Genomic DNA, 11,100 nt, shown 5'->3' on the forward strand with positions numbered 1-11,100 from the left:
ATATCCTCCGACATTCAAAGAATTTATTAATTACATATTATGTCAATGGAAAATTGGGGCGAAAATAAACGAACACTGGATCCCAGTTAACAATTTATGCACTCCTTGTCAAGTTAAATTTGATCTGATACTCAAAGTTGAAACTTTGAACGTAAGAAATCCATATAATTGATTAAATAATTAAAAACTAGAAAGCTTCAGATGATTTAAAAATTTAACTTCACAATTAAAAACTAATTAACTTATAAAAATTTTTACTATCTAAAGTTTAAGATTATTTCTAAATTATCTGAAACACTTGAGTGAATTCTAAAAATTTTAATCATGATAAAAAAACAATGAAAATCAAAAATTCTTTTATTCGCAGGAAGATCAAAATTATTTAATAAACCAAGCAAAGATACAAAATATTGTAAAACCAACTTGGAAAAATCCATCACGAAATGAAACAACTAATGTCTTAAAAGATGAATATTTCTCTCAACTAGAACCAGAGCAAGTATCTCTGCTCATGAATATGTTCAAGTTAGTCATTTTTATAAATTTATTTTAATTATTGAAATCTAATAACAACTAATTAAATTTATTCGAATTCCAGATTCGACTTAGAGCTGTTTGGTTACTCAGCAAAAGATTACGAGAAATATTCTACAGGAAGTGAATTTTCACTTTCCAATTTAACATGTAAAACAAAAAATGAATTCATTGATTGAAAATTTAATTACCTTTTAGAATTATTTTCAAGATTAACTCCTATCACCCACTTGTCATCAATAATCCTTTGCCAAACATCAGTGACGATCAACGGCTCCTGAAAATCTTCGGTCATTTTTTTCCTCTTGATAACTGGTTCATTATTCGCATCATAAAGCTGAAAAATAACAATTAATTAAAATATCAAACAATTGAAATTAATTAATTTATTAATGAGAAATAAATTTGATACCTCATCATCATCATCAGAACTTTCGCTGTCAATAACGTACTGACATTTTCTGTAAAGCTTCTTAACAATTTTATCACCAAGAGATTGCACATTTTCCGTTTCATTTGTGACATTTGCGATACAATCTTTGACGTCATTTAATTGTTTCATTAAATGATCGTCTATGGGGTTATAACTACAAGATATTTCTTTATTACCCCCCGGCTCGTCATCGCTTACTTCGAATATGTCTTCATCTTCCTCAAAATCCATCTTTTAATTTTCTTCTTTCTTTTGGAAATTACTGATTTTTGCACTTGAAATTCTCAACTCACTTTTAAATAGTCAGCACGCTTTTAACTTATATCAACACATGAGTAACGTAAAATAAAATTGGCGGTTTCAACAAAAATAAATAATCAGCTGATATTAGTTGCGAATAATTGATACTAGAGGCGTTGTATGACAAATTAGTTTTAGTTTAGCCGGACATATTTGGGTTTCGTTTGACCTTCGGTCATTTTCGGATAAAATCGTTACCAGCCAAAAAATTCATTTAAGTAGTAGCATGCATCTTTCATATCAATACAGATGTAATATTGAAAGTAGCAAGTAGCTAGAAATCAAAAAACTATTTATACTTTTGAGTAACTTAGAAAAAAAAAAAAACATTCTTTAAATGCCCATTGTTGTCAGTATTATGGAATTATTGACGATGATTAAACATGTATAACTCAACTGTTTGTCCGTGGATTTTAGAATCAAAAAAGAAAATAAATTTTTTTGCAATCAAAAAATTCTAAAAAACAAAATGAATGTACAGAGTATATAAATTATGGATGTATGACATTTAGTTAAACAGATTAATTAAATCAAAACTAACAGACATCAGACAATTTTTAGGTTTTGTTAAGTAAGTAATGAAAAATCGAATTTCATTTACAGAAATTTTGAACAAATGCAAATGCAAATTTTTTTAGCATTAATTTGATTGATATAACAAAAACCAAAAAATGGTGAAATATATGCTGATTTCAAAATCATTATTTAAAAATTAACACAAACCTCAGCAGAGAAATACTATGTAGACGGGTTGAACATTTTTGGCTAGTCATTATCAATAATCCGCTATATACTTCTTTATCGAATCATCAAGAATGGAGAAGATAAAGCTCTTTCGCCTATACCATGGATTAACATTCACCTTTTTTAATATTATATTTCTCAGCTTCTGCAAAACAACTCGTCCGTTTACCTAACAATCGATACTTCGAACTTAATAATAATCGGTCACTGAATACTTTAATAATATCGATTTAAAAAATTTGATAATGAAAAACTACAAAAACTAAGCACACTTATTTAAACTAATTTACTAAATAATAATTCACCAATAGCTTAACATTTACTCTTTAAAATTCATTTGGTTGACAAGAAACTATTTAAGGGAGATAACAATAAAAATTTATTGCGTGATCATTTATACAATTGAAAACCTGAAACAAATAAGTAATAAATATATTAATATCTTAGTTTCAATTAAATTAAATATCAAATTACTATTTAAATATCCTGCTTTCATCATGCTGGCGCTGTAAACAAATTCTGTGAATGGGGAGTAGCAAAAAATTTTAAGTTCTATTGTTAAGTATAGGAATTTTTCTATCATAAATTTTAAGGTATAGACGAATTTATAATCACCGGAAATTCCCATGGAAAAGCCTACAAAACTTTTAGTACCGTTCTGTTAGTCTAGACATACCGAGAAAAAAAATTACTTTGTTAAAATAAAATAATTAAAAATGATAAAATTCGAATTCTTTTCAATAATTTCAATTCTTTTTTGTTTGTATATGTAGATATACAGTTTGCATAGAGTGACCGCTTCTTAATTCTTTTCAATTAGTATTCTTAACCAGGGATAAATTTACGTTAAATGTAATGGTCACTTGGAATAAAATACTGAACGTTTTGGAATATTCTTTACAAAACTGGGGAACTCAGAGATCTTCGTTTATTACTTTTTATTGTCATATTCTTCAAAGAAACTTATTTTCTAAAACGTTCACTAAAAAAAGGGATTACTCGAGTACCTAAGACTAGGTCATTAAAGCCAGACATCCAGGTGGGCTGCAAATGACCTGGGAACGTCAAGGGTCACCGTGACGTCATTTCAGCATGGTCCCATTTTGCCAACTCGAGAAGGGATGCTAGCTGAAGACAAAAGTTGTAGAGCCGCGCGCAACTACCCCCACTACCCTCTGGGGACTCTCCCACTCCAAAAGCACGAACATCTCAACCAAAGAAGTCGAACACCAAGGAACAAGAAGACACTTATCAAAAAGTAAGACTGTAGTGCTCCACGCGAATATTTTCTTCTACGAAAATCAGTGTCGGTACTTTTTATTTTGTAACCTATTGAATAATAAATAATAGATTTGCGCGCAAGGCAAATCTAAATTTTACTAAAATAATCTGAGTATTTTAAATTCATTAAACATATATTATTCATTTTAAATTATTCAAATTTAAATCTACTTTACCGCCGTTATCTATTTACTACGAGTTGAACGCCCTACCGCGTTCCAACGGGCGAACTAAAAGAACAACACTAAAAAAAACAACTCTCAATAAATTTACTATAGTCAATTTGGGGCTAGTGAGTACAGTGAGTGCATTACAATCAAGACAATCAGTTGAGGCAACAAGTAATAACAACAAAAATACGTCCAGTAATATCTATAAAATATTTATATAAACTTTGATATTATTTAAATATTATTAAGTATTATACATTTACAAACTGTACTATTATATTTTAAAATTGAGACAAGACTACTTTCACATTTTATATATTTCTATTAAATTAAGGTAAAGTAATCGTATTAAATTTTTTGGTTAGAATTTAAGAATTTATAATTATTGTCACTTGATTAATAATTAATTAATATCAAATTTTAGTTAGCACAATGGGTAAACACGAAGTAGGAACACCAAAATACATTGCCAACAAAATAAAATCTAAAGGACTCCAAAAACTACGGTGGTATTGTCAAATGTGTCAAAAACAGTGTCGAGATGAAAACGGGTTTAAATGTCATACAATGTCAGAATCTCATCACCGCCAATTGCTTCTATTTTCCGATAATGCAAGTAAATACATGGACCAATTTTCTCGTGAATTTTCTGATGGTTTTTTGAATCTATTGAAGCGTCAGTTCGGTACCCGGAGAGTTCTGTCAAACCGTGTGTACCAAGATTACATCACAGATCGTCAACATATGCACATGAATGCGACTCAGTGGTTGAGTTTGACGGCTTATGTCAAATGGCTAGGTCGCACAGGAAAATGTGTTGTTGATGAAACGGAGAAAGGCTGGTACATCACCTACATAGATCGAGATCCGGAAACTCTGGCTGCCGAAGAGAAGAAAGCTAAGAAACAGAAAATGGATAAGGATGACCAGGAACGGCTGATGGATTTCATAGAGAAGCAAGTGGAGAAAGGCAAAAAAGAAGAAAATAATGAGACTGAAGAAATTACGCCGCTCATACGCTCTGAAGAAGATGGTCCTTTGGTACTGGATATTAAGCTGAAACCTAAACCTTCTTTGCTGATGGGGCCGCCTTTAGGGTTACCCAAAAAGTCAGTTTTAAAAATTAAAAATGAACCTGAAGACTCTGATAATATTAGTATCAGTGATTGGAATGGAAATGATCGCTCCCGGGAACCAAGTGAATGCAGATCGACCATAAGCTGCAAGAGAAAATTTGAAAAAGACGAAGATTCTAGTCAGGTTAAGGATGCTCCAAATAGACCGTCAACATCTCAAGGCTGGTTGCAAGAAAATTTAGTGGTAAAAATAATAACCAAAAGTCTCGGATCAAAGTATTACAAAGCTAAAGGCGTAGTACAGAGTCCTGTGCTCGAGTCTGGATTTGTTGGGAAAGTAAAATTGACATCTCCGGAAGAAGTTGAAGGACATGTTATTAAGTTGGATCAAGAACATCTGGAAACGGTGATTCCTGCTATTGGAAAAGAAGTATTAATTATTCAAGGAAAATACCGCGGATCTGTAGCTACGGTAGAGAAAGTGCGGGTTGAAGACTATGCAGTCGACGTCAATATCATTGAAAATGATAAATATGTTAAGAGAATTCCTTATGAATCTATATGTAAATTTATAAAAAAAGATTAATTTTATAAATGAAATAAATTAATGTAATTTATTATAACAGTTAAGAATAATAAAATATAATTTTAAGTATAAAATTTTAATTTTTGAAATTAAACATTACTTTATTGTAATCAGCTGGCCTTCGGAAATTGTAGTCATTTATATGGTAAGTTTTGCCGTTAATAACATGAGGTGCACGTGTGATATCATTTACAGCTCTTGGATACTTCTGTGAAGCAGTACCAGCTTTGAAGACTACTTTTCTACATTGGTTGGGGAAAAATGTTGGTAATATTAATATACAGTCATTATCCTTGTTGTAACGCCAGATTCTGAGGACATGTCGACGGCAAATTAGGAACAAAAATCCATTTAGTAATATCAATCCTGAGTAGGATAAAATTACTTCAGATTGATCGTAAATAGTGAAACTGCCCATTGTTCCTTCAGATTCGCTAGACTTTAGAAATTCAATTTCCTCATGACGAAAAATCGTGTGGTACAAGCCATATAAACATGAGGCAATAATCATATAGGTCCCATGATAACAAAGATATATAGATGTTTTAATTGATGTTTTATAAATAAGTGTGTAATCCTTTGATACTTGATCTCGCAAACGTAATGATTTTTCGGCTTTTTCTGATATTTCTTTTGGATTCATATAATCAACTTTCATACCTCGGGTATTGCTTTTCTGAATTTTCGCCCTTATTTTTGTTAGTCCTTGATGTAAATATTTGTAATCTTTTATTTGCATTAGTCTCCATAATGTTATCATCTAAAAATGAAAATAATTAATTTTCTATGAAACAACAATTAATATTAAATTATCAATATGCAATAATAATTTTTTAGCTCTAATATATGATTATATACATAAATTACAATTCTTACCCTGTAATTTCACAATGTGAAGCTCTTTTTATTCAATAATATAAAATATTTGTAATAAATTATAATTTTATTGGTTATACAAAGTAATGTATGGAGAGAAATATCTCATGTGCGATTATTTATTATTTAACAACAATTTAGTTCACTGATTGATCAACAGAGGATCTGAAAGCAGAAAACATGGCTTGTGACTGGCAATTTGCATGCGGGTTTTGAGATCGTTGGAAAATGTAATGTTCGAGTCATTTATTATTCGTTATTGTAATCAAACGGCGCATTTTTATAACTAAACATTTATCGTACGGGTCTAGAAGATATATGAAAAAATAACATGTGAGATAAACGACATTCGAAATATTTACGTTTCGTATATTTCAAAGGTAGGGACTCTCTACAAATCGACTAATTGCTGTTCGGAACCAAATGGAATCGAACCATTGAATATCTGTCATTCCTCTCGTCTGCCCATTAAATTTGTGAAACATGGTCACAAGCCGAAAACATAAATTCCTGTAGAGCAAGAGAGATAGGAGGAAAAGAAAAACGACAGAAGAGAGAATTCATTCTTGAAGCTTGAAACCGGAGTGATTTTTTTTTTAGTACTAAGAAAATGGCGGCGAGTATCAAAGGTGTTTTTAATGACGAGCTGCAAAATGCTATTTTAAACAGCAAAATATTAGTTGTGGGTGCCGGTGGGATCGGCTGTGAAATCCTCAAAAATCTGGTGATGACTGGATTTAAAGATATTGAAATAGTAAGTTGTAAAAAATGTTATTTATCGAAGTTATTTGTACCGCGTCCGCATGTCGCGTCTAGCTTCTTTATTTCTAACCATACTTAAATCAACTGTCGGGTATTTATGTACTTTTAAACAGTTTAAAATTTTTTATTTTTATTTATATACGTATTCTATTAATTACAGATTGATCTGGATACAATTGATGTAAGCAACTTAAATCGGCAGTTTTTATTTCAAAAACAACATGTTGGTAAATCAAAATCTGCGGTCGCACGTGAAACAGCGCTAACATTCAACCCTGATGCCAAAATAACTGCCTACCATGACAGTATTACTTCGTAAGTATTTATTAACATAATATTGTTTTTTAATTTAACAAATTAGTTTGTTACATTATTTTTTATTATGATACTGAAATTGGCAGACATCTGACAATTTTAGAAATTTTTTAAATCAATAAATTACTATAAAAAAAAAATATTTAAAAAAATTCGCACTTATAACTTTTCAAAGTTTCTACATGTAAAATTATTTTGAATTATATTCAGCATCATTTTTTTTTTGCTTATTCAATTTCTGTATTTTTTTTTTTAAGATTAATGTCTCATCAATAGTTATTGCCAAGTACTTATTATTTATTTTCTAATAATTATATATTATTATTTTATATTGTATTGTTTAAGTGAAGCAATCAGATAATTTAAAAAATAAAAAAATTTTTATAATGTTTATATCTATACTGACGAATTCAATTGTATTGAATTTATGTAACACTGCTGTAAGCGGAGCTTTATAAGCAGTTATCTAAATAAATAAATACTTATTATTTATTAACCTTTCAGTACCCTCGCTATGAGAATTTTTCTCACGCAACAACATTCAACTTATAGGATGTCGCTGCAGTGCAAGTGAGACACTAAAAAGAACGTGGGTACTGAAGGGTTAATAGTAGAAAATTAATTAAGAATTTTTTTGACAGATCTGACTACGGATTAAATTTCTTTAAGAAATTTTCTCTGGTAATGGGAGCTTTGGACAACAGAGCAGCCCGTAATCATGTCAATCGTATGTGTTTAGCAGCTGATATTCCTCTAATTGAGTCAGGAACAGCTGGATACAATGGACAGGTCGAGTTGATTAAAAAAGGATTAAGTCAGTGCTACGAATGCTTCCCGAAACCTCCTCAGAAAACATTCCCAGGTTGTACAATCCGTAACACACCTAGCGAGCCTATCCATTGTATAGTTTGGTCGAAACATTTATTCAATCAATTATTCGGTGAGGAAGATCCCGACCAAGATGTTTCACCAGACACAGCAGATCCTGAGGCTGCCGGAGATAAAGCCGGTGAAGAAGCTTTAAACTCAAACGCTAATGAAAAAGGAAACGTCGAGCGTGTGTCAACTCGCTTATGGGCCCATTCGAACGGTTACGATCCCGAGAAACTTTTTGCTAAGTTATTCCACGATGATATTAAGTATCTGCTGAGTATGGATAATTTGTGGAAGAAGAGGACGCCTCCAACTCCTTTAGATTGGAAAAATTTACCCGATGAAGTCGCTGGCTGCAGTAAAGACACCGATGAGAGATTAAAAGACCAGCAGCGATGGAGTATTGCTAAATGTGCGCTGATCTTTGGCAAAGCCCTTGAAAATTTGAAGAACAAGTTAGAAGAACTACGCAAAAAATCACCAAATGATCATCTAGTTTGGGACAAAGATGACCAGGATGCCATGGACTTTGTTGCAGCCTGTGCAAATATTCGCGCTTACATTTTTGGTATTGCTCAAAAATCTCGCTTTGACATTAAGTCAATGGCCGGTAATATTATTCCCGCAATCGCTACTACAAATGCGATAATTGCTGGAGTTGTTATCTTACATGCATTCCGTATCTTGACTGGTAACCTGAAAGCCTGCAAGTCTGTTTACCTGAGACCGCGACCCAACCATAGGAATCAATTCTTGGTGCCAGAGAGAGAAGTTAACCCGCCTAATCCAAAGTGTTACGTGTGTGCTCCAACTCCTACCGCTGTTCTGGCTTTAGATACCACCAAAATGACAATTGCCGAGCTCAATGATTCTGTACTGAAAGAAAGATTAAATATGATTGCTCCAGACGTTATGATTGATGGTTTGGGCAAAATTATAATCAGCAGTGAGGAAGGTGAGACGGAGGAAAATAATGACAAAATACTAGAGGAGCTTGGTGTTAAAAATGGATCGATACTTAAGGTCGATGATTTCCAACAAAACTACTCACTAACTGTTAATATCGTTCATCGCGACAAGCCTGCAGTGCGTGGAGATGTTCCCGACTTTTTAGTGGTTGCAGATGAGCAGGATCTCAAACCCAAGGAGGAAGAGGAACCTAAGAAAGATAACCAAGTGCCATCGACTTCCAACGGTCAGGTCACTGACATAATTGACGATGATTTGTTAGAAATAATTCCAGATGATGATGACGAATTGATGGAAGTTGTAGACGAAGAAGAATTACCAGCCAAGAAAAGAAAGACTGTTTCACCTGGACGGGAAGTCCCATTAATAAAGAAACGAAAAACTGATCGACAAGTTTCTGATGATGGGGATGATTGCTGCGTAATTGAAGACACAAATGAAGTCACCTGTATTCCACAAAAAAATTCGCTGAAAAGAGTTCACAGCTAGACTATTTTAAGACGTTCTTTCTAATTTGTGTGATGATTAACATACTGCACTAAATTTAACAATAATGATATTACTCTTAAACAGATGAGTTTTATAATGACTAAATTCAGTATCAGTTATTTATATTATTTCGTTTACCGGTCTTAATGCAGTTAATCGTTATCTTTTTGTAACAATTTCACATAAAAAGTAAGTTTGTAATAAATAAATGAATTTATTTCTATTTAATGTTATTTATTTGGTAATACAAGATTTATAAATATTGTAGTCGTAATCAAACATCTCAAAATCGATTTTGTATCGTTCGAATAATTTATTAAACATTTCTATTGACAATGTTGATAAATAACTGCATGTTATAGGGTAAGTCGTTATTCCATCATGATTCTTTCCTAGTCTTGGTAGTTTCCATCGTTTTTTATCGCCTAATTTAGTTAATATATAATCAATATCGCTAGTCGTATAATTGTCTAATTTTAAAATATAATCAAAAGACATTTGGCAAATTGAACAATGGGATTGGTATTTACTCCAGTGAGGATCATCTTGCTCATCAGGCTGCTCGAGAAGCCAGGTCACGAATTCTCTAAAGGTTGGGATCAGTTTGAGCCTACAAATTTTAAATTTTCAATAACTGGTGAGTATATTATAATTAACATTGTATTTAATTGAATTACCGTCGATCGTTATAGAAAATTTGTTCTAGCGGAGTACCAGTCGTTTTATTGAAATGAAATAAATTAGGCCGTGTGATGTAAAATATTCTAGGTACATACATCCATGCTTGTGATGTATGTCTGGTATTATCTTCAATTCGACTTCTGTATGCAGAAACAAGTCGATCAAAAGGATGTCTTACTGCGATAAATTTGAACACATCGGTATCGTCAATTAAATTTAAAAATTCTTCCAAACTTTCTGGAACTAATACTTCTATTTGTCTATAAAAAATGAGTAATTATGAGTATATTGGAAAATATTTTCTTACGACTTTTTTCAAAACAAAAAAGTTACTTGTAATAATTTCCAAGTATTTGAACACCACGCAAATCAGCAAATAACTTAGTAAAACTTGTAGAAGCAACTTTTCTTATCCAACAGAACAACGAATTGTGTTTCGATGAATAAAAATAATGCATTCGTTCAAGTGCTGTACTTTTGTTATATTTTTCACATACACTATAAACTCGCTGAACTGCTGTATCAATTATCTAAAATTATACACAATTATTTTAATCATTTCAATAGAAGAAATTAAAAACTTACTTGAGGATCAAGAGTTATATTCAAAGTAAACTCTTCAAATTCTTTTTTCTCCAACTCTCGATTTTTGATGACCAGTGGTATGGTTTTATAATGATTGATCCTCACTTTAGAAACCCGTGAAGAAGTGTAACTAATTTTCAAAACAATTAACGTAATGCAAAATAAAATGTATATAAAAATACACGTCGAGTATTTGAGAAAGTATTTTTTAAAACTCATATTTTGGAAACTGGTCGTCAGCAATCGAAAAGGCTTTAGTTAGAAATGACTATCCATTTCCGTTCTTCTCTGATTATACCCATTGCTCCACATGTGTGAGGATGAAAAGAACAGATAATAATTTATCACAGAGAAAAGATACATTTTATATTCAAGGACTAAGTTATTATTCCAGTAGTGAGTATTATATAGAAAATATAAAAATAA

General features: G+C 31.6%; 5 protein-coding genes across 5 annotated transcripts; 2 read left to right on the forward strand and 3 right to left on the reverse strand.

Annotated features, from left to right (window-relative positions):
* Positions 1-725: 725 nt before the first annotated feature.
* Positions 726-1,541, reverse strand: LOC123274560 (the record flags this gene model as incomplete). The annotated part of the gene is given in 2 exon segments (XM_044742234.1): positions 726-871; positions 947-1,541. Coding segments are annotated over 2 exon segments (398 nt in total), but the record flags the coding sequence as incomplete, so codon positions are not given.
* A 2,053-nt stretch (positions 1,542-3,594) lies between these two features.
* On the forward strand, positions 3,595-5,124 carry LOC123274565 (DNA/RNA-binding protein KIN17). Its single transcript, XM_044742249.1, has 2 exons — positions 3,595-3,796; positions 3,887-5,124. Exon 2 carries the CDS (start codon positions 3,895-3,897, stop codon positions 5,122-5,124), a length of 1,230 nt encoding a protein of 409 aa, XP_044598184.1. The 5' UTR covers positions 3,595-3,796; positions 3,887-3,894.
* A 14-nt stretch (positions 5,125-5,138) lies between these two features.
* Positions 5,139-6,380, reverse strand: LOC123274567. Its single transcript, XM_044742251.1, has 2 exons — positions 6,001-6,380; positions 5,139-5,884 (listed from the first exon to the last, which is right to left on the reverse strand). The coding sequence occupies exon 2, from the start codon at positions 5,882-5,884 to the stop codon at positions 5,201-5,203; it is 684 nt and encodes a 227-aa protein (XP_044598186.1). The 5' UTR covers positions 6,001-6,380; the 3' UTR covers positions 5,139-5,200.
* Positions 6,381-6,508: 128 nt separating this feature from the next.
* Positions 6,509-9,618, forward strand: LOC123274563 (SUMO-activating enzyme subunit 2). The gene is made up of 3 exons (XM_044742245.1): positions 6,509-6,754; positions 6,923-7,077; positions 7,719-9,618. The coding sequence occupies exons 1-3, from the start codon at positions 6,611-6,613 to the stop codon at positions 9,406-9,408; spliced, it is 1,989 nt and encodes a 662-aa protein (XP_044598180.1). The 5' UTR covers positions 6,509-6,610; the 3' UTR covers positions 9,409-9,618.
* Positions 9,619-9,621: 3 nt separating this feature from the next.
* On the reverse strand, positions 9,622-10,952 carry LOC123274566 (carbohydrate sulfotransferase 11-like). The gene is made up of 4 exons (XM_044742250.1): positions 10,675-10,952; positions 10,423-10,619; positions 10,086-10,349; positions 9,622-10,018 (listed from the first exon to the last, which is right to left on the reverse strand). The coding sequence occupies exons 1-4, from the start codon at positions 10,891-10,893 to the stop codon at positions 9,643-9,645; spliced, it is 1,056 nt and encodes a 351-aa protein (XP_044598185.1). The 5' UTR covers positions 10,894-10,952; the 3' UTR covers positions 9,622-9,642.
* Between the last annotated feature and the right edge of the window lie 148 nt (positions 10,953-11,100).

The sequence above is a fragment of the Cotesia glomerata genome, unplaced genomic scaffold (assembly GCF_020080835.1).
Source record: "Cotesia glomerata isolate CgM1 unplaced genomic scaffold, MPM_Cglom_v2.3 scaffold_43, whole genome shotgun sequence".
NCBI classification, from domain to species: domain Eukaryota; kingdom Metazoa; phylum Arthropoda; class Insecta; order Hymenoptera; family Braconidae; genus Cotesia; species Cotesia glomerata.